This window comes from Acanthaster planci, linkage group LG02 (genome assembly GCF_054643075.1).
Source record: "Acanthaster planci isolate LZ-2023a linkage group LG02, COTS_SCS, whole genome shotgun sequence".
Taxonomy (NCBI): domain Eukaryota; kingdom Metazoa; phylum Echinodermata; class Asteroidea; order Valvatida; family Acanthasteridae; genus Acanthaster; species Acanthaster planci.
The window spans coordinates 719,788-745,648 of NC_141778.1; the positions used below are offsets into that span (position 1 = coordinate 719,788).

The window sequence follows — 25,861 nt, forward strand, 5'->3', positions numbered from 1 at the left end:
TATTTTGCTGTAAGCTTATACTCAATTGAATTGCAGTCTTTATTGGTACACATAATATGAAAGTTTGGAAAAAGGCTTCAGATAATTTGCTGCTATTATCAAGATAAAGGTTCTGGTAAATCTAACTGAAATGTGCAAAGAATTTTTTGATTAATTTAATATCACCATTTAATTAACCATAATTCCTGAAAGTATTGTTTTACTAGGATCCCTTCAGACTGAAATGTCCTCTGCTATATGAGGAAACCAGTGGCTTGGCTCTGCCTTCCTCAATCCTATGGAATCCTGTAGCTTCCTCCAAAAGCTGGTGAAGTGTGAAGCTTTAAGACTGAAATTATCCATTAGAACCACTGGAACAGGACAGCAACTTCTTACATTATGGTAATTAGCTGTGAAAGAAAGACCCCATTAGAAATCTGACATCATGGCCACCTGTAGTTCCAAGGCAACTTTCTTTTTAAAAACTCCAAGCCAGACCACAAATAACAACACTTGCTTAGGCGCAATTCAGCAAAAGAAGTTAATGTACACAACATTATTTACAAACAGCCAAACAACTTTACACTTACTATTAAGTCAAATACATGTACATTTTGGTTGATTTGTCAAGAAGGAGTTACTGGGGATAATTACTGTACGTGGATTTTTTCCCCAGTTGAAAAATGCTAAAATTTTTCAGCTTGTCAAAACACCACATGTACATTGCAGAAACAAACCAATCTCAAATCAATCCGACAAAAAGTAAGTTCCTTTTCATGGAGGCAGAACAGCAAACTTGTACTGGTGCTTCATTAAGAGCAGAACTTTATGTAATGTCAGTCAGTGCCTGTTAAATTTATTCACTTTTTCTGTCCAAACTAAATTTGAAACAAATGTTGTCTTCCTGAGTTGTTTCTTGTTTCTCCAATTTCTCTTAGAAACTATAAACATGTTTTCTGCTTCAAATTTAATCAATTGTGATATCTAAAACAACAAAACAAAACATATTTTAATTTGCATTTGTTTTGTCTTCATTTACAGAGCACCGTTCCAAAGTTTCCTTGTTCAAAAGAGGCAAAAATTAGGCATGTGTACATGCATGTACCAGTACTTATCGGTTCAATGTACTTTTCACTTTTAGCCATGTTAGACATACTGGTCATTAAAAATTCAAAGAACTGATGTCTGAGATGAACCTGATTCAAGTCTGTTGTTCATCAACATCAGTGTATGAGTTTCAGCATTATTAGTGACAATATGAGATTGAATACATGTATGAGATATTGTCAGTACTGAAATGTATTACAAATGTCCGTACAGGTACATAAACATGTACAATGTACATGTACAACACAGTTTGCTGCATACTATACCGGTACATGTACATGTATAGTACATGTGCATCATGTCATAAATGTATTTCTAATCAGGCATTGTTTCTCCCCTAAAGTACGTGTATGATACATCTGCAGGTGTAGTAATCAGTTAGGAAGTGACCAACTTTCTGTTGATCATGGCCCTGTTTTTACATTACTGGATGTTGTTGGTTTATAAGTTATTGTCCATGTACCGGTAGATGTACCAGCACATGTGTGCCATGTACTGTACGGTCATGCATTTGATTTTTTAATTAAAACCAAAAGGATGAACTTACTCAAATTCTCAAAGGAGGAACATTTGGATCTGGATGAAGTAGTTAATACAGCATTGACCAGTAATGTGCTTGACAGACAGTTATCATGAACATTGATAAACAGAGGTGAACAATGAGTAGACGAGGCACATGTCAGTTGTTGATTTGATATACCTGGAAGATCACCCTACTCTGGAAGGCAGTCGTTGTTTGGTTGAAGGAAGGTGAGCGATGCATTTGAAACAGCTATTTATGTATGTACAAATAGCATTGTGCTGTCACACTATATACAGGTCACAGTAGTCTCTTCATTTTAGCCCTGCTTGGTCAGGATGTACTGTGCAACACCTCGTCAAAAGCACCATCAGTGTAGTTTAATTCAGAAGTCAAAATTTGCCTTTAAGATGCTGGTTTGACTCTGAATACAGTCCTCAGCTCTCATTCCAGGGTCCTGTCAAAAAGTCGAATAGAGAGCCCCTGGATGTACCTTTTGTCATAGAGTAACATACATGTATGATGCTGTGTAAGACTCAACAATTCCTCCATCTTGTTCTGCTGTCTGTTTTCTCATGCAAAGGTACCCCCAATAGTCACTACAATCAATTACTTGTATGGTATACCGTACACGTGCGTATGTACCTCTTCAGGGAAAGTCCATGTACATGTAGAGGGGGAAGGTGATTTCATTGCTATGTCCCTTCTGATTTCTCACAGTGTTCTGATGATGGTGATGCCCCTTCCGTTTTGGAGTTCTCTGCCTCCGTACCCCCGCTGGCTGTATCACTTTTTCCATCTGCAAAATTAAAAGAAGGGAATGTGTTCTCCATAGGAACATTGAGTGCATGCCTCCGACTTCCAGTAATGATGGATGTTATGTTGCCATTGATGCGTCCGGGGAGGAAGATGTGATTAGTAAATCTACAGTAACTTGCACCTGGTCATTACCCTGTTGTACACGCCCTTGCACAAACAATGTTAAAGATGCAGAGAAAGATACACGTAAATGCCCGAGAATTTCCTTTAAAGTTACTGAACATCTTCATGAAGATGCATTTAAATTGGTGTTTGATGCCAAAGAAGTGTTAAACAGCAGCTGCTGATAGTACCAGTTTTACAGAAAGACTTTGAGTATGTACATGTACAAGTACGTTGGTAACGGAAGTGAAAAATCCGTGATTTGTCTGATGGCACAGAACAAGCATCTTCCTCTCCACTGTTTGACAAGGGTTTAAGAACAAAGATGTACATATAGAGTATGGGGAAGACTATATAGACTATGGGGAAGGCAATCAGCAACTGAGCTGAAAGGTACATGTACATGTAGAAAGAGTTTTTGGACTGGTCTCCTAAGTTTGGTAAAATTGAAAGGGAGGGCCCAAAACCATCTTTCTATGACAGCGCTTCTCAAATGGACAGAATTTGAAGCTGGCTTTATGTTGGCACACTTAAATACTGATGTTTGCACATTATGACTAAAGGGCACTCATGAAAAAAAGAGCTACCGGGGTACCTGCTGCAAAATATTGGGGTGAGGGCACAAACACTCATACTCCTTACACTCCCCAAGTGAAGGGCATTCATCTGATTACAGTAACTCTTGTAGGTCAAGATGCTGAGAGACAAATCTGTTTCCTTACCAATTGCCAGACTATCAAGCCTGACCACCAGTTCCTCATTGCTGACAGGTTCTCCAACATCTAAGATGTCCGGTAGGGCATTCCTCCTTCCAGTCCTCCCAGTGGATGTAAAGTCTGTTAAGTTTGTTGCTACCTCTGCCATCCTGCCTGCCGTTTCTACTTTGTAGGAAAGACAGAGAAGGAGAGATGGAAGCCATTTGTGTATTTCGTGTGATTGTTTCAGCGCCAGTGTTGTAGTCAAGACCTTTATGTCCGAGACCAAGGCATTCTAGACCAGGACCGAGACCAGCTCTTTCAAGACCGAGACCAGAACTTCGAGACCGAGACTTTTGCAGTTCGAGACCGAGACCAATATGACCGAGACCGAGACCTTGCACAACATATACAATATATACATGTAGGCCTACATGTAGTTCATTGATGGTAAACGTGGTGGACAATTGGCATTAAACAGCAAAATTAAGTGCAAATTTTACATGTAAAGCACACAACATATTTAATATTCCATGAAAGAGTTTTATTTGAACTCTGGGGAAAAACAGCACACAGTTATTTTGACCATGAAGGCACGGACTGCCGATGCTATAGAATTTTGTATAGAGTATACGGCATAATCGTACATTAAACATGTACATGTACAGAGTTTTTGTATTCCACATGTATAGCAAAATGAACGTGGGCGGGCCATGTCCAAATGTTTAAAAAGGCAAAACGTGGGGTCTGAGTTGCTCGGACTATGCCAAAAGGTGTGCATGAGTTCAGTTTATGAGTTATACTCTGTAATGATCAATGGAGAGGTTAGAAGGGTCACACAACATCATGGGCAGTTCCCTATTAAAAGTACATGTACATGTACATGTATGCATACACACAACTGTGAAATGACAGAGGCAGTGCACGCGGGGTACCAGTGCTCCGGGCTGAGAATATGCATTAGTCTCCATTCCAGCTGTGATTTCATTCTTTATCGTGAATACCATGTCGTACATGTTCCAAGCATACATGCGGAATTGCGTGCAATTCGGAACTAGACTCATTCGGAGGAAAACTTGCACTGCAAGCAGCACTGCTATATACATAATTGTGCTGTATGTACCGTACGATCCGGGTACGGGATTTTGCCACGGCCGAGCGTGAATTGTTGACGCACATTTTCTGCATTTGTGTCATGGTCTCGGCAGGTCTCGGGTGGGAGACCCGAGACCTCGGCATCCGAGACCGAGACCAAGACCGAGACCAGCCCTCCCGAGACCGAGACCAACCCTCCCGAGACCAAGACTCTTGTAGGCCGAAACCAAGACCGAGACCTCAAAAAAAGGTCTCGGGACCGAGACCAGGTCTCGAGACCTCCAACACTGTTCAGTGCTAGAAGGATGGATCTGTGTCAAACTTACAAGTGTTCCACCCATGCAAGAAAATTGCAGGTTTTGCATAATTTGTCTTTTCACTGGCTTTGTATTAATTTTTCCATTAGTGGACTTTCATCCTTGCTTGATGCATGTCAACTCATGTTTCCTTAATCCATTAAGTTATCCCACAAGGTGAATGGTAGAACACGGCCTACCGGAGATGGATAATTTAAGAGCAGATTTGTTTCAGATGATCAAGTTAACAATGGCCAACCAGAATATGTTGGACATTTTACTCTGTGAGCAAACAACTTTCTCATGTCCTGAAATTATCGTGTCATTCTTTCCATCATTCTTTTTTTGCATTACATTTTTGTAACATTCGTATACTCTGGCACACAAGCAGAAGTTTGAACTTGGAATTTGCCCCAGGGGTAAAATCTAAGTACATGCACTTGCACTTATCAGTCACAGAGATTATTTAGAAAAATATGCCTCCAGCACTAAATGACAAGTCGACTGTGAGTCAGCCTCGTTGACAACTCTGGATTTTCCACTATGGAGCACTCGTACAGGGATCCGAATGCAGCACTACATCCGTCCTTCATAAGCACTCAAGATTGGCAACACATTACAGTGCTGATGGAAACGACAACCCTCGCCAAACCAGGAACATGATACCTGCACCTCTGCAACTGCAAACCGAGTCGGCTGACTTGTTGCCAAAAATAGAAGATGGGGTGCTAGTCTTCAACACCCATCCCATGCTTTCATGCTGATCATCACAAAACGTTGCCACTTGCCTTCAAAAATAGAACCCAGTGACATTTCTCACAGGTGTGCGTGTTGTTGACCTCTCTGCTTCTGTTGTCCCCAGGCTGCCTGACAAGCTGAAAATACCTTTTTCCTGCTTCTATTCCTGGCACATCTTGAATCCAATTTAGATAGTGTAATTGATGTAGCACATGAATGTACAATGTACCTGCTCCAAGCTTGAAAACTTTAGAGTGTTTAAACACTAACGAAATACACAATGTATTGTATGTTTCATTTTTGTAGCTTGTAGCTTAGCAGCTTACATGTATTTTTTGTGTTTCATAAGTTTAATTAATAAGTGAATTAGATCAGTACCAATTAAGTTTGGAAACACCTGTTCTGTGTCCATTTTATACATTACTGTAAACCATGAGCGGGTGATTTGGGGTTTTTTTTTATGAAGCTGCTACAGGTCATTTCAAGTGTGACGCCTGAAAGGTCACTGCATGCATAGTATCACAGAAATCTGTCATGTCAGTAATACTTTCCACACTTTCGAATTTTCCCCTGCCATTTACCCTCAAAAAGTGAGATGATAAATCCCTGAGGTTTATCAGAGGGAAATAACATTTAGATTGCATACATGCATGTTGGTCAGCCATGTTAGTGGCATTCCCTTGTGTTGTACATTTCATGTTCAATACTAACTGAGAATGTGAGATGTGATTGACATTTACTCAGGAGATTAAGATCTCATAGTATGAGTTTCTTCCACAAGGATGAACAAGGGACCACATGTATATACATGTAAATTAGGCTTTAAGAAGCACACGGTTGTTCTGTGCAAAAAGCAGAATCATTTACATGTAGACTTCAACCTTTTTTCTGCCACAGCTTGAAATTACTTTCTCTGTAAAGATGTACCTGTGTAAATTTTTAAAAAATTCTCTCTGGATCGATTGCATAATTTTTTTTCATGTCTTTGTAAATGCAATTTTCTTTTTCGAGTCAAAGTCAAATCAAGAAACAGGAGACCCATCTTTGCAGTGTAAATTCCATCAAGCAAACACACAAGACATTCCTAATTATTTTCTGAAAAAAATGAATCCTGAAGAAAAAGAGCGGGCTTAACTCTCTGAAGAAAAATTCTGCTCACTTGGTGAGTAAATGAGATTTTGGCAAGTAATCAAAAATTAATCGTTCCCCAAAGTATTAGACTGCAAATTTCTATTTTTAGCCGATGTTGCTCTTGATATGTGAATCAAAGCGTAAATTATTCTGCTCTCATCAGTATTCTGTCCAATTTCACCTGACAGTATCAATCACGTTTCAGCAAACAGTGTGTCCTGGGCACAAATCCGTGGGACGCAATAATCTAAATAAACTGGCAAATTGACGAGACCCAGATTTTAAAGAAGGCAGCTCTGGTTTTTGTTTTTTTAAATCGCTCTCTGAAACTCTCAAATTCATCAGCTTCGTAGATGTCTGTGACTGAAAATTACTACGTCTACATGTACTCGTACATGTAGATCCAACCACTTAAGGATATACAGGTGCACGTACAGGTGCACGTATGTATGCAGTTTAGATGATTTTTCCTTTCCATTGGGCTTGGTAACCCAGTTTCCAGTAGGCCTACAAAGAATTGCCTCGGTTATAGCAAAATTTCTTTGCAAGAAAATCTTGTCCATTAGTCTTAACACCAGTTCAAATCAAGTCTGAATTGTACAGACAATGACAACTCCTGCATGAGCTTGCAGTATTTTCCTCACGATCCAATATGCTCTCTCTAACTCTTGAGTGAAGCTTTTTAGCTTTGACTTTTCGTCTAACACTCCTGACCACTCTGAACAACCCTTGATCAAAGTTCACCATGCACCTGGACAGTCTGCGGACATCAAGAAATCTATAGAGCATTTTTCTGTTGTTACATTAGTGGTTGTTATAAATTGCAAGTGGAACCCATTTGTTTCCTGATATTAGATGAAGTACGTGCATTAGTCATCTGTTACCACATTTATGTAACCATCTCAGGGACAGTTTGGGCAAATTGAAAAAAATGTGCTTTTTCTCACAATGATGAAATTGATGAGTGCATTAACATGTACTTGTGTATGGTATCTTGCAAATATTTCTCAGATACATTCTGAAAAACATGAAAAGTGCAAGTTTATTTGAAGGGAAGCAGTCCAATAATAATAATAATTTATTCATTTACAAATTTCATACAGATATGTTCAAACGCACTGTACAATGAAGGTTTGGGTTTATGCTCCCAATCACTCAAGATTATTTCTACATATTTTAAGAAATCATTTCTATTTTCAAAGGAATTTTACATGACATTTCATTGCACCGGTTTCCTGCTAATTAAAGCATTTTGGAGGATTCAGAAATTAGTTCTCAGCAAAAATACTAATCAGGTAGCGTTACCCTACGTTGTGTCATTTATAGGGTGATTACTACCGGTATCAGTGGAAGTCAAGGAGAGAAAAGATGGCAAGACTCCATCTGAGGCAAGAAGACCAAGGACTGATGTCCTCCACAGCTACATTATTTGCTCTTGGCTAGACCAGAACTTGCCACTGGTAAGGAAAACATAACACAGATTTCAACCCTTTGCACCAAGCTGAGCCAGTCCTGAGCCCCCAAAAGCCATCTGGGTCATTCTATAAATTTGGGGTCCAAAGTGTGACATTTTTCTGCCCCTGTAACCTCCGACAAGTATATCATCTAACATGTTTGACAAGGGATGTCTCACTGAAATTGATTTCAAACTATTTCTATTTGTTTGGCAGGTAATTTCCAGTACTTATTCAGTCTTGGAAATTAAACAATGAGTTCTAAACATTACAAATCAAATGCCAGATGTAACAGGGACGGGAAAAAAATGGACCCCAAACTTAAAGAATGACCCATGTGCCTGATACCTGTTAGAACTTGCTCATTTATAAATTACAAGTAGCCAGTTGATTGTCAGCTCAGTGTCAACCGTCCTTTGAGACTGCTTCACCTTCTAGCCCTCTGGGTGTCAATTACAGGTACTAGATCTTCAGTGCTTGCATGAAAAAGGAACAGAACTCAGTGATATTCAAGTCAGGTTTTTTTTAACCTTTGGTATTAATTAAGTATCTACCGCCCAGAGCTCCAGAGGTTGTGCTTGATCTTGCTGACAGCTCTAAAAACTGATGTTCTGATAAAAACCCAGAGGATAAAACCCTAAAAAAAATCTGTGTAATACATGTAGCTCAAGCTAGATCTACAATGTATGCATGTTAAGTCTTGAACTCATTTGAAATGTTATGGAAAGCCTGAGGGCAGAAGAGCACAGCGCAACTAATCATGGGAGATTGATCTCGATTGATGCAAATTCTGGGATGACAGTCTGTCCACCTGGGGAGAGCAGACCAAGATGGAATCCGAGGGCTTATAAATGATAATTACATGTGGAGTTTGTCCATGTCTTTCTGTTTGTTAAGGTGTTTGTCATACAGTAACGCTTTGGCATACATGTACATGTGCATCTTTGCATGCACAGCTTAAGTTATGGAAGAAATTTGAAGTACATGTACTGTAATCCTGGCACACATGTAGAGTAATTATCACTGATAGAGGTGAAGCTTGGTGCATCAAATCTATGACAGTATTAAGTAAACTGGACAATGTACTTGTACATGTATGTTCCTGTACATGTACATACACCTGTACAGGTACATGTACATGTGCTTGTATTTCAGACTTCTTCCTTTCAAAATTGGATTGTGTTACAATACAAGACTATAGATAGTCCACTTGTACTATCGATTGATTATTAATTTCCCAGAAATTTCAGAGGTACACGTATCTACCGTACATGTACATGTAATTGCACTGGTATACCAATGTTTCCTCCAAATCAGTTGGTTAAGCTGCAGAGTTGAGCCACCTTGGAAAGTAAGTGACAGTATAAAATACAAGTCAATACTGGGCTAATTTGCAGTTCTCTGCAATTTCAGGTTAATTTATTGTGGTCAAGATGTACATGTACTCGGTGTGGTACATGTACGCACAATACAATTAACCCAGTTGTAGACTTTTTAATTAATTCATCAGCCAATACAAATGCTCATATGCATGTATACTTCATCATGAAGTATTCATGGCTAGCCACTGTATTGAGGAAATGATCCCATTAGCTTTATTAAGATCAGACTTTAAAGTCACAAAAATTATATGTACATGTACAGTATACATGTACATGTATATTCATTTGTTTTGTCTCCATTTCAACTGAAACTTTCCTTCAGTTTGAGAATTTTCTCAAGTGCTGCTCGAATAATGAGCAAAACAACCAAAGTAGCTTTCTTATTTGTTACCTAACTTTCTTTAGCTTTTTCTTTAGTTTTTAAGCATACACTGTTTTTCAAATTTTGCGAGGCATGTACTAATACCAGTCTTGAAGTTCAGCACTTGCATATTGGGGTCAGGAATATATTTTAAAGATAAAAACTCAGATTAATTTTTCTTGCCCAAACAATGTGAGAAAGTTTTTTCGAAAGTAGAGGTACGAGTATATAGCTAGGGAGAGGCGAGAAAATTCAGGTTCCATGTACATGTACCTATAATTATCACCTCCACCCATCCCCCCCAAAAAAAAATATTCAAAAGTTACCTTTTCCAAATCCCCAACTTTAAATGCCATTCTGAAATTTGCCTCAACTGAATTTTTTTATTCATTTTCTTCCTACGTGTACATGTTGGCCTGCCAAAGAAGTGCCAAAAAGTATTCATTTGACAACATTTCACAGATGTTATCGTGCATCCAAGTAAGACTCAAAGTCCAACATCCATTAACGAGATCAGACATTCAAAGGTCCAAGGGTAGAGCTTAAGCTGTTGCCAAATCTGACAGTCGATTTCTTTGAAATTAGATTTACATGTACCTTTGAAAAATATTAATAGAGAAAGGATGCACCAAGCTGACAAATTTCTGACAAAATCTGAATTCATGAATTTATTGCACATGTACACGTACATGTACATGTACCTCCAAGAAAAATGCGGAGTTTGATATTCACAAAAGAATTTGTGAAAAATGAATTTCAAAACACCACTCTGAATGTTTCCAACCACTTTTTATATCTTGATTTTTATAAAGATTCGATTGAATAAGAAAGTCTGTTTCCACGATTTTTTTTTTCACAATTTAAGGGAAACTTTCTCCACAAATCACATTCTAAACAATGTTTATCTTTAACAAAATTCATATTGCATTTGGATAATTTTGGTGACATGTATTACACCAGCCTCAATTCCTCCTTTTCATTTGCACATGCTTTAAAAGCCTCCTTCATAGTGCAATACACCCTTAGTGTGGGGCACAAATATTAATTTCTGAATTTTAATAGTAAGGTGCTGAAGCGTACCACTCATATGGTGCCAACTCATTATATTATGTTCAGGTAGAAATACACTGTAAGTGCCTCAGTGGGGAATTATGTGGTTGGTATCACTTGTTAATGGGATGTTTTTGCATGTTTACATGTAGGTACCGGTACTGTCTACATGTATGTTGTGCACATCCAGGGAGCTCATAAATGTATTCTGTACTTCAACTCTTATCCCCTTGAAGCATAGGGCAATAGGACATACATTTACAACAGGTGTTTTGGTTTTGAAAATCTTCATTCCATCCAAAATTCCAAAGAATTTACAAGAAGTTAGAATTGTGGGATGACTAAAATATTTATTTGTTTTGATACGTGTACATGTACACTGTAGTTGAGTAGGTCTCATTCATCAAATTGCAGTAGGTGTAATTAAAAAACCTATTTGTGTCTCAAATCAATTAAAAAATTTCAAACATATTTAAATCATACAAATTCTCAACCTCTGTCGCTTTCTGACAGCCCACATGGGACATGTGTGCAAAACGTTTTTCAGATGAGTACAAGGGCACCCTTGTTATCTTTCTAAAAAGCAGCTGTGAATTTCAAGTTATTGTACAGCAGCTATCCTCATTGTCTCGCACACAAATTTCAGTTGGGTATATCACATGTATTCAAGGATGTCTTTAAGATATACATGTACCCCCCCCTACATGTACAGTACATGTAAATTCCCTGGTATGACAGTGATCTTAAACACTACCAGCATGCGGCCTTGACTTAATCGCAGCAGCCCACAAATTGATCACAAGAAGATTCTGACTATAAATTCAAATTAGCAGATGCTTCTTAAAAGTGTAGTCTGTGTTGACACCATCCAGCAGCATGGGTTTTTCTTCCTCCATGATGTAACGATCATGGTGAAACTCCTTCCCAGTACCTACATGTACTGTACGATACGATAGAGGTATCACTTTTTTGGGGGGAGGAGGTTGGGGGCTCAAAAATGCAAAGAATACTCATATAGCAACTTGTTTGGATATACATGCAGTTTTTGTTCATTACAGGACCATTTCCATCCATGAGGAGTCGGTCAGATTTCCTCTATTGTCATGCCTGCCCATAATATCAGTAGACTATTTACAGGACTCCCTGGCAACCATTTTACTTAGCCCTTTGTGCAGCTGTACATGTACCGTCTTATGTATTAACCAGCTTTTAATTTAATAGCTTTTAAGTAGCAGGGGTGAGATTTCTCAGCTTTTCAGCTAATTTCAGCTTTTTTCCCTCACTGGCTATGTATGAAAGTGTTGGAGATTTTCACAGTTCAGCCTCTTTATGTCTTTTTCAGCTGTTTTCAGTTATTTTTAACATTGGCTAATCTCATCCCTGCATTAGACAAGTTATTCATGCATACAGCTACCATTAATCACGTTAAGACATGCACAATTTGGTATTATTCTGTTTCTGTAATTATTCTAATGTGGGTGCCCCACTCTCAGCTGTAATTAGCGTGCCAGGCAGACCTATACATGTACATTAAGCCTAAAATCAATACTTTCTTAGATCTGCCTACTTAATCGCTGCCGCTCAGGACAATATTGCATCTCATCACCATACGGCAAATCAAATTGTCCAATTGAATCATTAACTACAATGACCCCAAAGGAGAATGCCTTAATGAATCTCCCTCTAAGGGTGTCCATGTAATATCTTGGCATTCCTCAGGGATAGTTCATGATAGTGCCTGATTGTGTGTGCTATCAAGACAAGATTGCATACTGTACATGTATACATGTACATGTACATTAATGAACTGGTAGGATGTGTGCAGGGTCCAATTACAGACCTTTTATGGATCACTGAAAGTTTTTCAGTGATTGACTGAACAGCAGCTTCAACAGCTGAAAAATTCAACAGAGCACCCATAGTCTTCCTGTTTTCTTTTCTTCTTGCAGGGGATGTTTTAGTAAATCATACTTTCTTTCAAACAGAGTTTATATTCTCCTTATGACTCATGGCCCATCCATTGTTGAGGACTAAACATTGTTCTGTTTTGTACAGTGTTGAATTGGCAAGATTAAGGTTTATTTCTTTTAGTTCATAGTGGAATAGGAACCCAATACATACATGGTATATTTGGCGTGTCAGTACATGCTGACACAAAGATAATATAATCATGAAATAAATAGCCTATTGCAAAAATAGACTGCCTCACATCAAATCCACAATATTACAAGGAGAAAAATTGGAAGTGCAGCGACTGCTGTCTTCATCACATTTCACTGACATTGGGTATTTCAACACTCTTACCAGCAATGAATGAAAAGTCTCTTACAACCTGGGGTCATATTCAGTCAACCCTAACCACAGACTCGCCTTAATGGACAAAAGACAACCTTTTACTGATTGTCTGCATTCAGGAGATCATTACATTTACTACCGGTATATTACCTACAAGTAGGTATGTATTTATAGACCAATTTTATTGCATGCACCTGCAGAGGCAAATGTACGAGGAGTAATAGTCTGCTCATGAATTCTGTAGATGAAGAAAATGAGGTATCAATCATTTTCCTAAAGCTTCAGAAAGAGTCCTCTTGATGTTCAGCTACTACTGCCTAAGATGTGGGAATGCTGATTATTAAAATTTGTCACGGCATCCCCCTTAAGCAACGCAGGGCTGCCAGAGGGAATATCCTGAATCAGACCACTATAGGGATACTGTTGGTCAATAAAAGTGGGCATGAAGGAAGGATGGAAGATTCGGATTTCATTTGTCAAGGTTTTCATTTGATACCTTTTCAGGAAATTTGACAGTCAAATTGAGAGTTCACGGGTCCATTCTTGGCATACATCTAGCAATGCAGCTTCACATACAGCAGGTGAAAGTACTGGAAATGGAAAGCTAGTATGGTGTAATGTGTACACCTTGCATGCAGCTAATTACTGACACCGGGTACATGTACAGGTAATTTATTTCAGTGCTTTTGGTATATGTAGAAATGAGAGAATACTGTACATGTACGTTAAACTTTATTCAGGTATCATCTCATCATATGGTTGAGTGCCATCAAAAATTTTCATGATTCTCATAAAATGAACGGGAAAAAAAGTTTGAATAAAGTGCATGAAAATCTCCATATACCGGTGGAACATAAGTACCAAGATTCTTGCGTCATTAAAATTGTGACTTATACACTTTGTTACCACGGCAACAAATAGCGTTTTATGCACATGTAGATCAATAACGTGATCTTGTGGTGTCTTGATGGCATATCGTTCAGTATCTCAGATTTATCAAGCCTTTTCTAGATATTCACCATTGTGAATATTTCTGGCCATTTTGAACGTGGCCTGTTCATACATGCACATCTGCACTTAAGCTTCCAAAACGATGACTAAGGATCAGAATTTGTTGCTATTCCCGCAAGGTTTGTTCAGGCCCAGTAGCCCACACATAGAAACTCCAAAATCTCTTAAAAGCCGTATGAGCTTGATAAGATGTTTTTTGAATCGTGCTGACAATAGTAAAAGTCACTTCAATAATCCAACCACTTTCAGAGACTGAAGAATCAGGTTGTTGCTGCCTGCGGCACCTGAATCCAATGACCCAGGAAATACAGAACAACGGAGCAAGAGGATACAGGAAGTCCGACGTTCCGTGAGATGAAGAATCCCCCGTGGTCATTGTGGGATCTCTGTTCTTTGTATGAGGTACAGTTCAGGCGTTAGATTGAAAATTAGTAACGACTGTTTCAACTGTACTTGTTTAGAAAGAGGGTATTACTGGATGCAGATAACTTTGTATTTCATGGAGACTTTTGAATTTTGGGATGCAAGGCTTTAAAATAATGCCGGATGTGGCAGAGAAGATACTCAATACTTCCTTGAAATGAATGAGCATGCATATTTGTAAATTTTAATGAAGTACATGTTCATGTATATGGAAATGCTTGATAGTTTGGGGGTTTTGTTTCCTTTGTTTTGGTTTGCATTTCTGCAGAACAAGATTCAGATGTAAAATTCTTTAAGAATTCTTGTGGTAGATTTCAAGGATTGATGAGACTAATGATATTTTTGCCATAAACTTTGCCACACCCTCTTGAAACAAACAAAATAGCCTGTTTAGTCAGCTCAAACATTTGTCTAAAAATCTCATTGGGGGGGAGTTGTAATTCAGAGATTGGGTTTGCAGGCTGAGTGAGCCACTAAAAATGTCCACATTTCAACACCCCTACGAAAGCTTTACCCTTACTGCTAACTACAAATACCAGTATGAACATTATGCTGTCAGGCCTGACTGTCACATGTACATGTAAGTAATCATGTCTTAGCAAAGACGTCTATTTTAAGAGGAAAACGATACAGAAATTGAGACAGCCTGCAAGTGCATATCGGTGTCTGTTACTGATGAATTTTCTCAGGCGTTTCAGGAAATGTAGTGGCTATTTCATGTGCAAATAAAGCAGGAGGAAGCCCTCTGTAAGTATAACTGAAAATAGGACAACCCCAAAATAGAACTGTGGTTGTAAGAGAAGTCAGGAGGTGTACAGTCTGCACCAGTCTGACTTAATCCCGTCTCCCCCACCACATCCCAAACTCCACATCCCCCCCCCCCGCCGTATTCTGTGATGGTTTCTCTCACCATACTGGTACATGTGAACCATGTCTACAATGTATGTCCAAGGTCAGGCACAGATACAGAGGGGGTCAACCCCCCCCCAACACACACACAATTGAAATAAACACGAAATAAAAATTTCAGTAACAATAAAAAGATGACATCTTACAGTTACTTGTATAAGGTTAAGTGTATCACCAGTGTGTAATGCATTGCCTATGTGTCTGTCTATCTGCTACAAATGGACTTTAAAAATCTGATCCCACTTGAGCATGCTTGGGTTTTTTTCACAAGCCTTTGGGCCAAACACTGAGTACACAGTGTTATAATACACGTCGGGGGCAGGGTAAAAATCCCAAGTTAAAATTGAGTTACAGTCACTCTAGCTTCACACGTACATGATACATAATATTACATGTAGCCATATGCTCTGTTCCTGTTTGCACATTTTTGTGTACTCTCAACAGAAGTCACCTTTATCTTGTGCTTTTTTGTCATCCAGAGAGAGAAGTCAATAAAGAAATCTCAAATAAATTTGACTGCCAACGAAGAGTGATCACTGTCAATAAAATCTCCTCAATTTGGTGTTCCTTGACCCCTCCCCCTTCAACATTTACTACAAAATATTGATATCTGTTCAGGGAAAACAAGTTCTTGTTTATAGTGCAAATTAGCTGACTTAAGAGACCATGACTGTTGATTAGAAATATAAATATATAAAGGAAAATGTTTCCATCAAGCATAAAAAATTTACATGTTCATGTATCTTGGTAATTGTTTAGATCTGTTAAAATCATCATCATCTGAATGATACAATCCTTTTTCGTCATCATAATGTCCTTCAAATATATGTTTAGATGATCTTTGTAAATACTGAAATACCTGTGTAGGGTTTATAAACTCAGCATGTGGATGAATGTTACTCTCCATATGCACAGGTTGTCTGCTTCTCGTTCCGGTCAATTGTTCCACAGTTTATAATTCTTACACACTCATCTGAGACATTCAGGCAGACTATACAAGTATTTACCATACCAATTCTTCAAAAGTCAAGTTAAAACAATGTTTGATAGGATACATACATCCTTAGTAAAATAAATAGCATTTCAAGCAGCAGGGGAAAAGGACCGCAGGCAGTTTGTATCATGTTCCAGGTGAATAATTGATGGTTACGCATCTCACTAGTGTTGAGTTTAAAAAGAGTGGGGCTGCCTTGCTCCATTTAGAGTGAAATGCGATCTGACAAGGGGAATATTAGTTGATGGAATTAATGACGTGGTTTTGATCTGACCAGATGGGACCATGCAATTTATGAGCCTACCTGCTGGGGTTGACTAGGTTAACTCGCAAGTGCATGTTGGTGTTGAAATGCCTTTTTGTTTCATAATTGCAGCCATGAAATTACACGATAAAGGGACTACCATGAATCACGTTTTCATATGTAGTCAGCAGGGTTCTAGATGTAATTTACATGTATTTTGTTTCATTTAACTGTGTGCTCAGTTGCGTTGTATTTATCATAATTCCTGCTGAAGCTGTTGAATTTAACAATTTAAATGTCTGTGAACTTTGTGTTTCTTTTGCATAAATTCGGGTTCTTAGATTAGCTGATTTTGCATGAATTCAGCATAGTTCTTATTTTGTCTGTGATGCATTTGGTTGACTTCAACATGGTTCTTGTTTCAGCTGTGCTGGGTTTGATTGAATGCAGCATGGTTCTTGTTTCGTCTGTGCTGCATTTGGTTGAATTCTGCATGGTTCTTGTTTCATGAGTGCTGCATATTGTTGAATTTTGCATGGTTTTTGTTTCATCTGTGCTGGGTTTGGTTGAATTCGGCATAGTTCTTGTTTCAACTGTGCTGGGTGTGGTTGAATTCCACATGGTTCTTGTTTCAGCTGTGCTGTGTTTGGTAGAATTCAGCATGGTTCTTGTTTCAGCTTTGTTGCATTTTGTTGAATTCAGCATGGTTCTTGTTTCAGCTGTGCTGCGTTTGGTTGAATTCAGCATGGTTCTTGTTTCAGCAGTACTGTGTTTGGTTGAATTCCGCATGGTTCTTGTTTCAGCTGTGCTGCGTTTGGTTGAATTCAGCATGGTTCTTGTTTCAGCAGTGCTGTGTTTGGTTGAATTCAGCATGGTTCTTGTTTCAGCTGTGCTACGTTTGGTTGAATTCAGCATGGTTCTTGTTTCAGCTGTGCAACGTTTGGTTGAATTCAGCATGGTTTTTGCTTTAGTTGTGCTGTACGTGTTATTTTGCTTACTGTGGAATGTAATGCACAGTTTCTATTGTCGGTTTTTTCATAGTACAGTATACACATGTGTGTTTGTACCCTACATGTATATTTTCCCCAGGCTATATACCGTCCGGTACTTCCTATCTCGTATCAAAAATCATATGTTAAATCTTGCGTGGGTGTGCTACAAAAGCGCCTTTCATTTAGACAGTCTAACTTTGGCCATGAGTTGCAATCGACACTATCTTTCCTTATGATTTCTGAATCGCCACAAGTTGGCAAGTAAGAAATCACATGCAGTGCCTAGACTCTTGTCAGACAACCCCCCCCCGAACATTTTTATTTACAACATGTTTCGTAGGCTACCGTATTTCTCCCATTTTGACAGGTGTGCATTTACATTCAAAAATTCCAAATTCACATTCACAGTGTGCTAGTGATGACTCATCTTGATCAGAATTTTAGCAGCCACAGAGAATTACTGTAAGACTTCAGAAGATGGTGTGGTTCTGAACTGAATTGCTATGGAAAGAGGGGGTTGTAAGTATTTGGCAGTTCCTGTGTGTAAATATTGTACATATAATGCCTGAATCTGAAAAAGACAGTTTATATTAAGGTTTAAATTTATACCTCTTTGCTAGGTGCCGGTATGCCCTGAGAATGGGCGTCAAGAAAACATTTATTCATTTCTCTCGCACCAAAGAGTACTGTTGGGCTGCCTATCTTTGTCAAACTGCAAGTTTAGATTATTCACAATGAATTCGGATAAAAATACCCTTTTTTCTTGGCAAGGAAATTTACCTGTTTTTTAAACCAAAAAACTAAGAACTTCAACAACTTTGAATTGATTTCAATCAAGGGGAAAATACGAATTCTTACCTCATCTGTAGACAGAAAATTAAATTTGTGACTGCTCCTCGCCTTGCGTCTTATAAGTTCCAGTGATGATGATGTTGCAAATACTGCTGATTGTTCCTCCAGGGAGATAGTCCTCAATACAAAGTGGGATGCAGATGTAGTCAGTCTAGTCACAACTCCAATTACATCGGTTGTTAATGAAGGAGACTGTACTGCGTGGGAGCACTCTCTGTGGAAATTGCTTACAAGGATAATTGCAAGGAGTCTTTTCTCGACTCATGTAGGGTCAGTCTGATGACGTGCTGTCGTAGCATTGACAGACAAAGGCTGGTCACTTTGGGTAAACTGTGAGCCTTTTAGTCACCATTTTGTAAAATCCAAAAGTATTATGTAATCAGCAGCAGGACCGTCAGAAGTGGTTGGAATTTGCCTCAAAATAGCAAGTTTTTCCAGATGAATTTCTGGTAACCTATATTATCACGTGTCACGTTCAACTCAATGATGAAGCATGACTGGCTTGAAATGAAATGTAGCCCAAGTTTATATCATTTGTTTAGAGTAATAATAACCACGTCATGGAAGGAGGCAAGCCAGTCAGAGGCATTTAAACTGAATGACATGACCATCTGCCAAGGAATTATCTTCAGCGACCTCTGCAGGGTTCGTCTCAGTTGCTCGAGCTAGCAAAGCCCACTCAGCTCATGAACAATGTCACAAAAGACAATTACAGGTTTGATTAAGCCCCCACCAGCCAAATGGTTTTCTCGGCCCAGGTGTCTGGCTGACCGGTCAAAGAGTTGAACAGCAAAACACTTCACGACTGGCAAAACTGCAGGATTCAGCCTGTCAGCGATCGGTAGTTTATTCTCTCTTTCTCTTCCTGACCGATAGTTTGGATTATCAGTGGCCCTTCGGGTGCTTATCCTTGCAGCAGGAACGAGGCCTACCGTTTGGTTTGCCTTGGCTGTACCGTTGCAGTATCCGTTCCCATTCAGTGACCTATTCCTGGATGAGTTGCTAGTTGCATCCAAGAGAGACTGCTAGGAAAAAAAGAGCGAACAGTGAATCTCATTGTGTACTTTAAAATGTTGCTGTCATTTCTTCTTACATAAAATCAGCATCTGAAATGCTTAGCTGATGGAGCAATTAACACTTGATGACATCATAAACAAGTTGGCAAATCATCAGTGGAAACTCAGGTTGATGATGTCATCAGTGCAGGCGTGAGAGTTGTTTATAGAGAACTGAAGTCTTGCATGAACTGCATTTTTATCTCCTAAACAGGTTTGATTGGCTTCCTCATCAGAAACGCTAAAGATGTGGGAAGGCAAATATTAAAAAACAAATGATTAACACAGAATGAGCCTAAAGTTCCCGTATTGTAAAACTTTGTTTCACTCACAGCATATACATGTAGTTTCAGCATTGCTCAAAAATCTTGCAGGAGTTAATATCAGGATTTTTGGAAAACATCGTGATAACTGGGAACTTACAATTACAACGGACTCTGGAGACATTGTAATTATCTGCATGTACATGTAGGTGAAGGCAGGTTCGTGTTTCTTTGTCATAAAGTGAACTATCACAAAATGATGGAATTTTACAGTGTACTAAAAATAGCAAAACGTGGACAAAAATAGTAACCTGCCATTCAACAACCCCAGTTCTGGCGAAGTCCAGTAATGAAACCAACAGTAAAGCTCACCACTGGCATTCAGGCAGGTGATACACCTGACTATAATGGATAAAAAATTTTCCAGCGGCTGTTTGCATCGATAACACAATGTGAACAACTTACATGTATGTGTACACTCAAAAATGAATCGCCATGTTTGATTCTTTTAAATGTGCTGGTCTTTGCATACGGGTCATTCTATCAATTTGGGGTTCAATTTTTTTCCCCGTCCCTGTTACGTCTGGAATATGTTTTTTGATGTTTAGAACTCACTGTTTGATTCCAAGATTGCATAAGTACTGTAAGTTAGCTGCCAGACAAATAAATATAGTTTGAAATCAATTTCAGTGATACATCCCTTGTCAAACGTGTTAGATGATACATCTCAGAGGTAACAGGGACGGAAAATGTCGCATTTTGGACCCCAAATTTATAGAATGACCCATACACACAGGAATGATGTTATGATGTCACGACACTGCACAATTCAATCTGCACTGTGAAGTCTTTCTTTATCAACTTCCAAACTTCCTCACGAAGTTTCTTTAAACCTTCTCCCGCCAGTGTCTCACAGAATCCCTCCTTTCAGATTTTATGAAAATAAAAATAGCTCGCTTACTTCCTCATCTCATTCTAGATTTACACACGGAAATCTGAAGTACAGCAACTTTCAGATATATACACTCTGTACATTTAATTTACCCCTAACATCGGAATTCACCTCAGTCACATTTCTTTTCCTATGAACTTTCAAATTGTTGACATAAATGCAAAGCTGCATACTCATGTACTCTATATGCATCATCAAAATGAACTGGCATCAGAAAGTTACTGAAAGAAATCAGACATACCAGACTTCGAGGTTGTCACTTAGACAATGATGAGTTGCTTCAAGGAAGCTCCATTATCCAGCGCTCCTGGTACAGTGGTAGCAGAGACAGGGATTGGGATAAGATTTCAGCAGACGGATAGACCTACCATCCTCATTTCTCCATTAACGTGTTACAACGATGCTTGTTAATACATCGGCAAATCCTCCCTGAGACGAGTCACGGCCTGGATGTGAGGATGATTCGACGTACTGATGATGTATCTCTATCACATTGACTGCCTGGCAGTGAAAAAAAAAAGAAATTCGTGCCAGGGCGGGATCTGGGAGGTTCGTCGCGTGAGTCATAAAAGACTGACGGCAGGAGACAAGAGGATGAAACAAGCCGAGGCAATTTTTCTCGGTTGCCGTGCATCAGTGTCGCCACCGGCAAACCTATTCTGTGTGCTTTTTTCCGAGGGGAGTACCGCCAGTTTCTATTTATAGCGTGCATTAGGAGGAAAATATTATTTGTCGAATTACGGTGCCTGCTTTCTCACTTACGTGTGTGGATGTGCGAGCCTGCGTTTGGAATGTTCCATTTGAACCTTGGGGGAAGTGACGAGAATAGAGTTTGTTCACATATGCACCCATGTCTTGAGTTTAATATGCTCTAGTCGAAATCATTGCAAGCATCAAAAGTCATTGTAGACAAGACTCAAAGAATGATTTTGTGTCAAGTGATCAATACTTCATTTTGATATTTCTGGGTTTTCATTAACAAGTGAAACTGATTCATGCATCATTTTAATTCCGTGTGTTCAAATTTGACGGATCCTGAAAAACAGTGCGATGGGTAGTAGAATGTGCCATTTCCCCCCTTGCTGTACCAATAACAAATAAAAAAAAATACATATTTCCTACAGTCTTGTGTCAGGGTTACAGGAAGCTTTATCTGCCTGTTTACTTTGTGAACATTTCCTATTTGTGACTTCATGATAGAATCACCCACTAAACCACACGGCTTATCACAGAAAAATGTAATTCGTTCTTGCCATGATAACACTATAATCCGCTCAATACCAAGTACGGCTAGAGGTGTTCCAGTTTGTCAAAGAGGCATTCTTCACGGAGGAGTTATTTTGTCAGTTTGAAGCTCTTTTCCTTATATGAATTTGTTTCTTGTTACTGCATTAATGCATACATTTTCAGCCTGAAGAAAAGAAATGCATTATATTTCTCTAAGACAAGAACCTAAATGTGTCTTTTGGTTTAATTCAGTCCATGTGCTGAATACATGAATGTGCTGAATGAATATTATTTTAAATAAAATGAAATCAAAGAGGTCTGATGTTTTCATGTGAACATCCAGTACAAAATGAAAAAAAAAAGAAACAAGAAACCAATTTTCCACTCATCCATGTATTTGTCAGAGATATAGCATTTTCCTACGTTTTCACTTTTTACGTAGGACTGGCAAGAGATCAGAAGACCATAAGGTGGAGGAATGAAAGTGGGTATGAATTAAAGGGCATTGATACAAGGCAGCTTGCGGTGTCGTGTTTCAGCAGTTCACGTAAAATTGTTCGATCAACAGTAATTTCGCGTTGTTTGGATTGTTCGCTGAGTATGGATCGACTGGGAATCGAAACAGTAGCTGTTGACACAGCAGAAGAGAAAAATGCTATACTGATTATAAAAAAATGTGTCACTCAATGCACTTGCCGCTCATATCTAACCAATTTAATACTTAGTAGCTCACCACTTTTCCAGACATATTTTAACCTAAGATATTTTGGGGAGGGGGGCGACCTTGGGAGGCCTGTTTGTTCAAGCGTTCAGTTAATTGCAAATATTGACAGTGAACAAGAGTAACTGTGAATTTTGGAGAAGAATGATCGGGAAAGTTCACTCTACTCTTACGTACAACACAATGTTTGCTAGTCAGTAGATTGGACTGTTGATACTTTGTCTAGCGCATTGATGTAGCGGAGTTCAAAATAAGAGATGATAGGAATCAAGCATACGACGGAGCATCAGTAGATTGACAAATAAACACTCCATGTACATTACTAGACTGCTAGGCGTAACACGCAATGAGCAGATATATCATCTTGAGCCACACATTCGGTATTAAGACATCATTGAAATGGAAATTCGGCGATAGGAGTTCCAAAGCTTATCCGTTTTACACGAACTGATGTCTGGAAATCTATAAATTATAAGGATATCTTTAGAATTGTATAAATACTGACATGATTTCTCCAAAATCGTTCATTTTCGTCGGGGGGGGTGAGTATAAAGCACGCTTCGTTCCCTTTGCATCATCAGTTTGTCTCTACCCCAGGCTGGATAAGACAAAATTGTATTTTATTGTGTTTATTTCTGTACTGTAGATGCAATTTACAAGTGTTGTTCTGGGTCCGAGTGATCTGAACAAATAGACACTAAGTGCCCTTGTGGCAAAGCAGTGTGGATACATCGATCTCGTCTCAATTGCTCTTCGCACTGGTCCTCTCAGCTGGGTCTTTAGTCTTTACAACCGTCAAGGGACGCAGCTTATTTTTATTGCTGCTTTATAGCCTCGCTGAATCTTTGAATTGTACAAATTGGACGGAGAGATTGAGGCAAGTGGTGTTTTAGAAGGGAGACAGGTGAAATATGCCCAGTCCTCCCTCGGTGCTAAATTGAGGAGATAATTTTCCCTTTTAATAAGGTGAGAGAAATGCCATGAACGTGTCTTGAAAATGTTTTTACTACTCTGGCATTAGAACAAAATCTAAACGACATGTATGCGAATTTCAATTCACATTGCTGTTGCAACTGAAATTTGTAGTCTGAGCTTGAATCTGTTGCATGTTCCTTTTGAGTTAGTTCTGAAGTGTCTTGAGTACAGCGTCCAAAGTTCTGCTTTAAGAATTGTCACGACTAACGATAAATGTACGTGTACATCTTGCTCCTTATACCGCTGTAAACCCAGGTGAAATCTTACGAATGCCAAGTCAGTTCACCTTTTCTTGATCAGGTTGAAATAATAGTAACAACTTCTTACGGTAACATTTGCATGTAAAACGGATAACAGATTTAAGTACAGACAATCTAAACATTGAAATGTATGTGGTGGAACGATGTAGTCTACTGACCAGTTCACAAGGTTATATAAATTGCAGACGTTCCAAATACCTGACAACTTTAAGTAAAGAAAGTGATAACACGTTTATTACAGGGATTTTAACATGCATAATTAACCAAGGATGATATACAGTCTTACCTGTTTGCCAGTTGAACAAGATGTAAAACGTGCTACATGTAGTTCAAATAAACACACGACTGCAGAGTGATGGATGAGATCACAAGCAACATTCGTTTGCAAGTCATTGGTACACACACCAGCTACCGGCTTGTAGTCTCTTGTCGAGCATAGCACCACGAGATCATTGCCATGACCCGAGCAAAATGCCTTGCCTGCAAGTCTAAACAAGGCCATGAATATTGATGACTTACTATTTATAGCCTAAATATACTAAGGATAATAAATATTGCATTGTTTGTGCTTTTCGGTGAGGGAAAAATCAATTGTGTTCATAAAGCTGTGAGTGTTGTGTTTGGGCTGGAAGGTGCATGTTGACAATGCATGTATCGATACACCCAAACCTCAAGGCTGTAGAGAGTAGTGAAATTGATGGCAACAGTGTTGAAGAATGGTTGGTATTCTCAAGCTGTCTGAATGCAATATTAAAGTGGTTTTCAATGTATTGAAATTTGGTTGTTAAATCTTCCTTTTTCACTTTGAATTTGATTTTTACCATATTAGATTTCTACTTCCCTTTCAGAATTATTTCGTGCTTTTTTGTTGCATTTCTTTTTCTCAACGTCTGCTGGACTGAGTCTGCATTGTATAATCCCCAATCACACATCCCATCAGTTGGTTTCGAAAAATTTGTGTACGAGAGGGCTCACTTAAGTCAACCATGTTTAATTGAATCAGACCTTCGTGTCAGTGATAAAAAGTTCTTAAAAATTACATTCAAAGTTCCTTATTGAAAACATTGGTCTAAACATGAAATCAGGTGACAAAATTTGTTGATGTTTAAATGTATTGACCCCAAAAAACAAGTTTAATAGATAAAATAACCCAAACGTAGTCCGTTTGAATACAGTTTTTCTTGGATGCTCAGAGTAAGACCCTAAAAGTATTTTCAAAATTACATTTTTGCTGTAAAGACCCTCTGGCACTGAGCCGACGTATGGTGTTTATGATGAAGGACTGCTCCCCATTCCTGTTTTGGAATAGCTGTGTTTATTTGGAACTTATTATGTTTAGAAATATCATATACACAGTGCAACTATCCAATCATTGTGACTTTCATGTTGCTAGCTAAGCGATAACTCGGTCGTGTTTCTTTAACGAACGCTATGCATTGGACAAAGAGTTAAGTATTTTTCTTCTGACTGAAAGCTGCATGCGCAAGTGTTATAATCTTTATTTTTGCAAAATAAATTTCATTGGGAAAAAAATATGGGAATACTTATCAAAACCTGTTACTGGTTAACACTAACAGTTAAGTTTAACGTTTTACATATTCGACCAATCTACATGTATATTGGTTTAAGTTTCCAGTATTTTGAACCAGTTCCAACAGAGGGCGTTACTTGCTTTCGTCTGTCATGGCTTTTCTTTTTTTTTGCGGGAGACCCAATCTCAGTCGTATTCCTGATGAACGTATTGTATACATTTGAAACCCTAAATGGGATGGTACCGGGTGATTGGGGGGGGGGTCGGACACTTCGGTCGGAATGAAACCGTAGAATAGGGTCTGGTTCTTTAGAGTTAACGTTTTCTAATGAATACATTACGTTGGGGAATCTGACCAACATTGCCCCCCCCCCTGCGAATACGATCTGTTGGTGGGAAATGTTGGACCGAAGATTTCAGGTGTACGG

General features: G+C 38.8%; 2 protein-coding genes across 6 annotated transcripts in view; one reads left to right on the forward strand and one right to left on the reverse strand.

Moving 5' to 3' along the window:
* On the reverse strand, positions 1-24,326 carry LOC110989896 (cAMP-dependent protein kinase inhibitor gamma-like). 3 transcript variants are annotated; one of them, XR_015424485.1, is made up of 6 exons: positions 24,189-24,326; positions 20,961-21,220; positions 18,456-19,471; positions 3,250-3,405; positions 2,252-2,405; positions 1-2,063 (listed from the first exon to the last, which is right to left on the reverse strand). XR_015424485.1 is itself a non-coding variant. In XM_087133534.1 (5 exons), the coding sequence occupies exons 4-5, from the start codon at positions 3,389-3,391 to the stop codon at positions 2,302-2,304; spliced, it is 246 nt and encodes an 81-aa protein (XP_086989660.1). In that variant the 5' UTR covers positions 3,392-3,405; positions 18,456-19,471; positions 20,961-21,220; positions 24,189-24,326; the 3' UTR covers positions 1-2,301. The 3 variants fall into 3 exon arrangements, 2 of the variants coding, with proteins under 2 accessions (XP_086989660.1, XP_086989661.1); XM_087133534.1 differs by having other exon boundaries at positions 1-2,405; XM_087133535.1 differs by having other exon boundaries at positions 1-2,405; positions 3,250-3,408.
* LOC110989898 (mucin-5B-like) overlaps positions 1-25,861 on the forward strand; it is a 71,220-nt gene that overhangs the window by 10,420 nt on the left and 34,939 nt on the right. Inside the window, exons 2-4 of one of the 3 annotated variants that reach the window (XM_087133531.1) lie at positions 7,809-7,942; positions 13,529-13,691; positions 14,285-14,437. In XM_087133531.1, coding sequence (XP_086989657.1) covers positions 14,433-14,437 — 5 coding nt within the window. In that variant the 5' untranslated portion in view covers positions 7,809-7,942; positions 13,529-13,691; positions 14,285-14,432. The remainder of the gene's footprint in view (positions 1-7,808; positions 7,943-13,528; positions 13,692-14,284; positions 14,438-25,861) is intronic. The other 2 variants (XM_087133533.1, XM_087133532.1) reach the window with 2 other exon arrangements.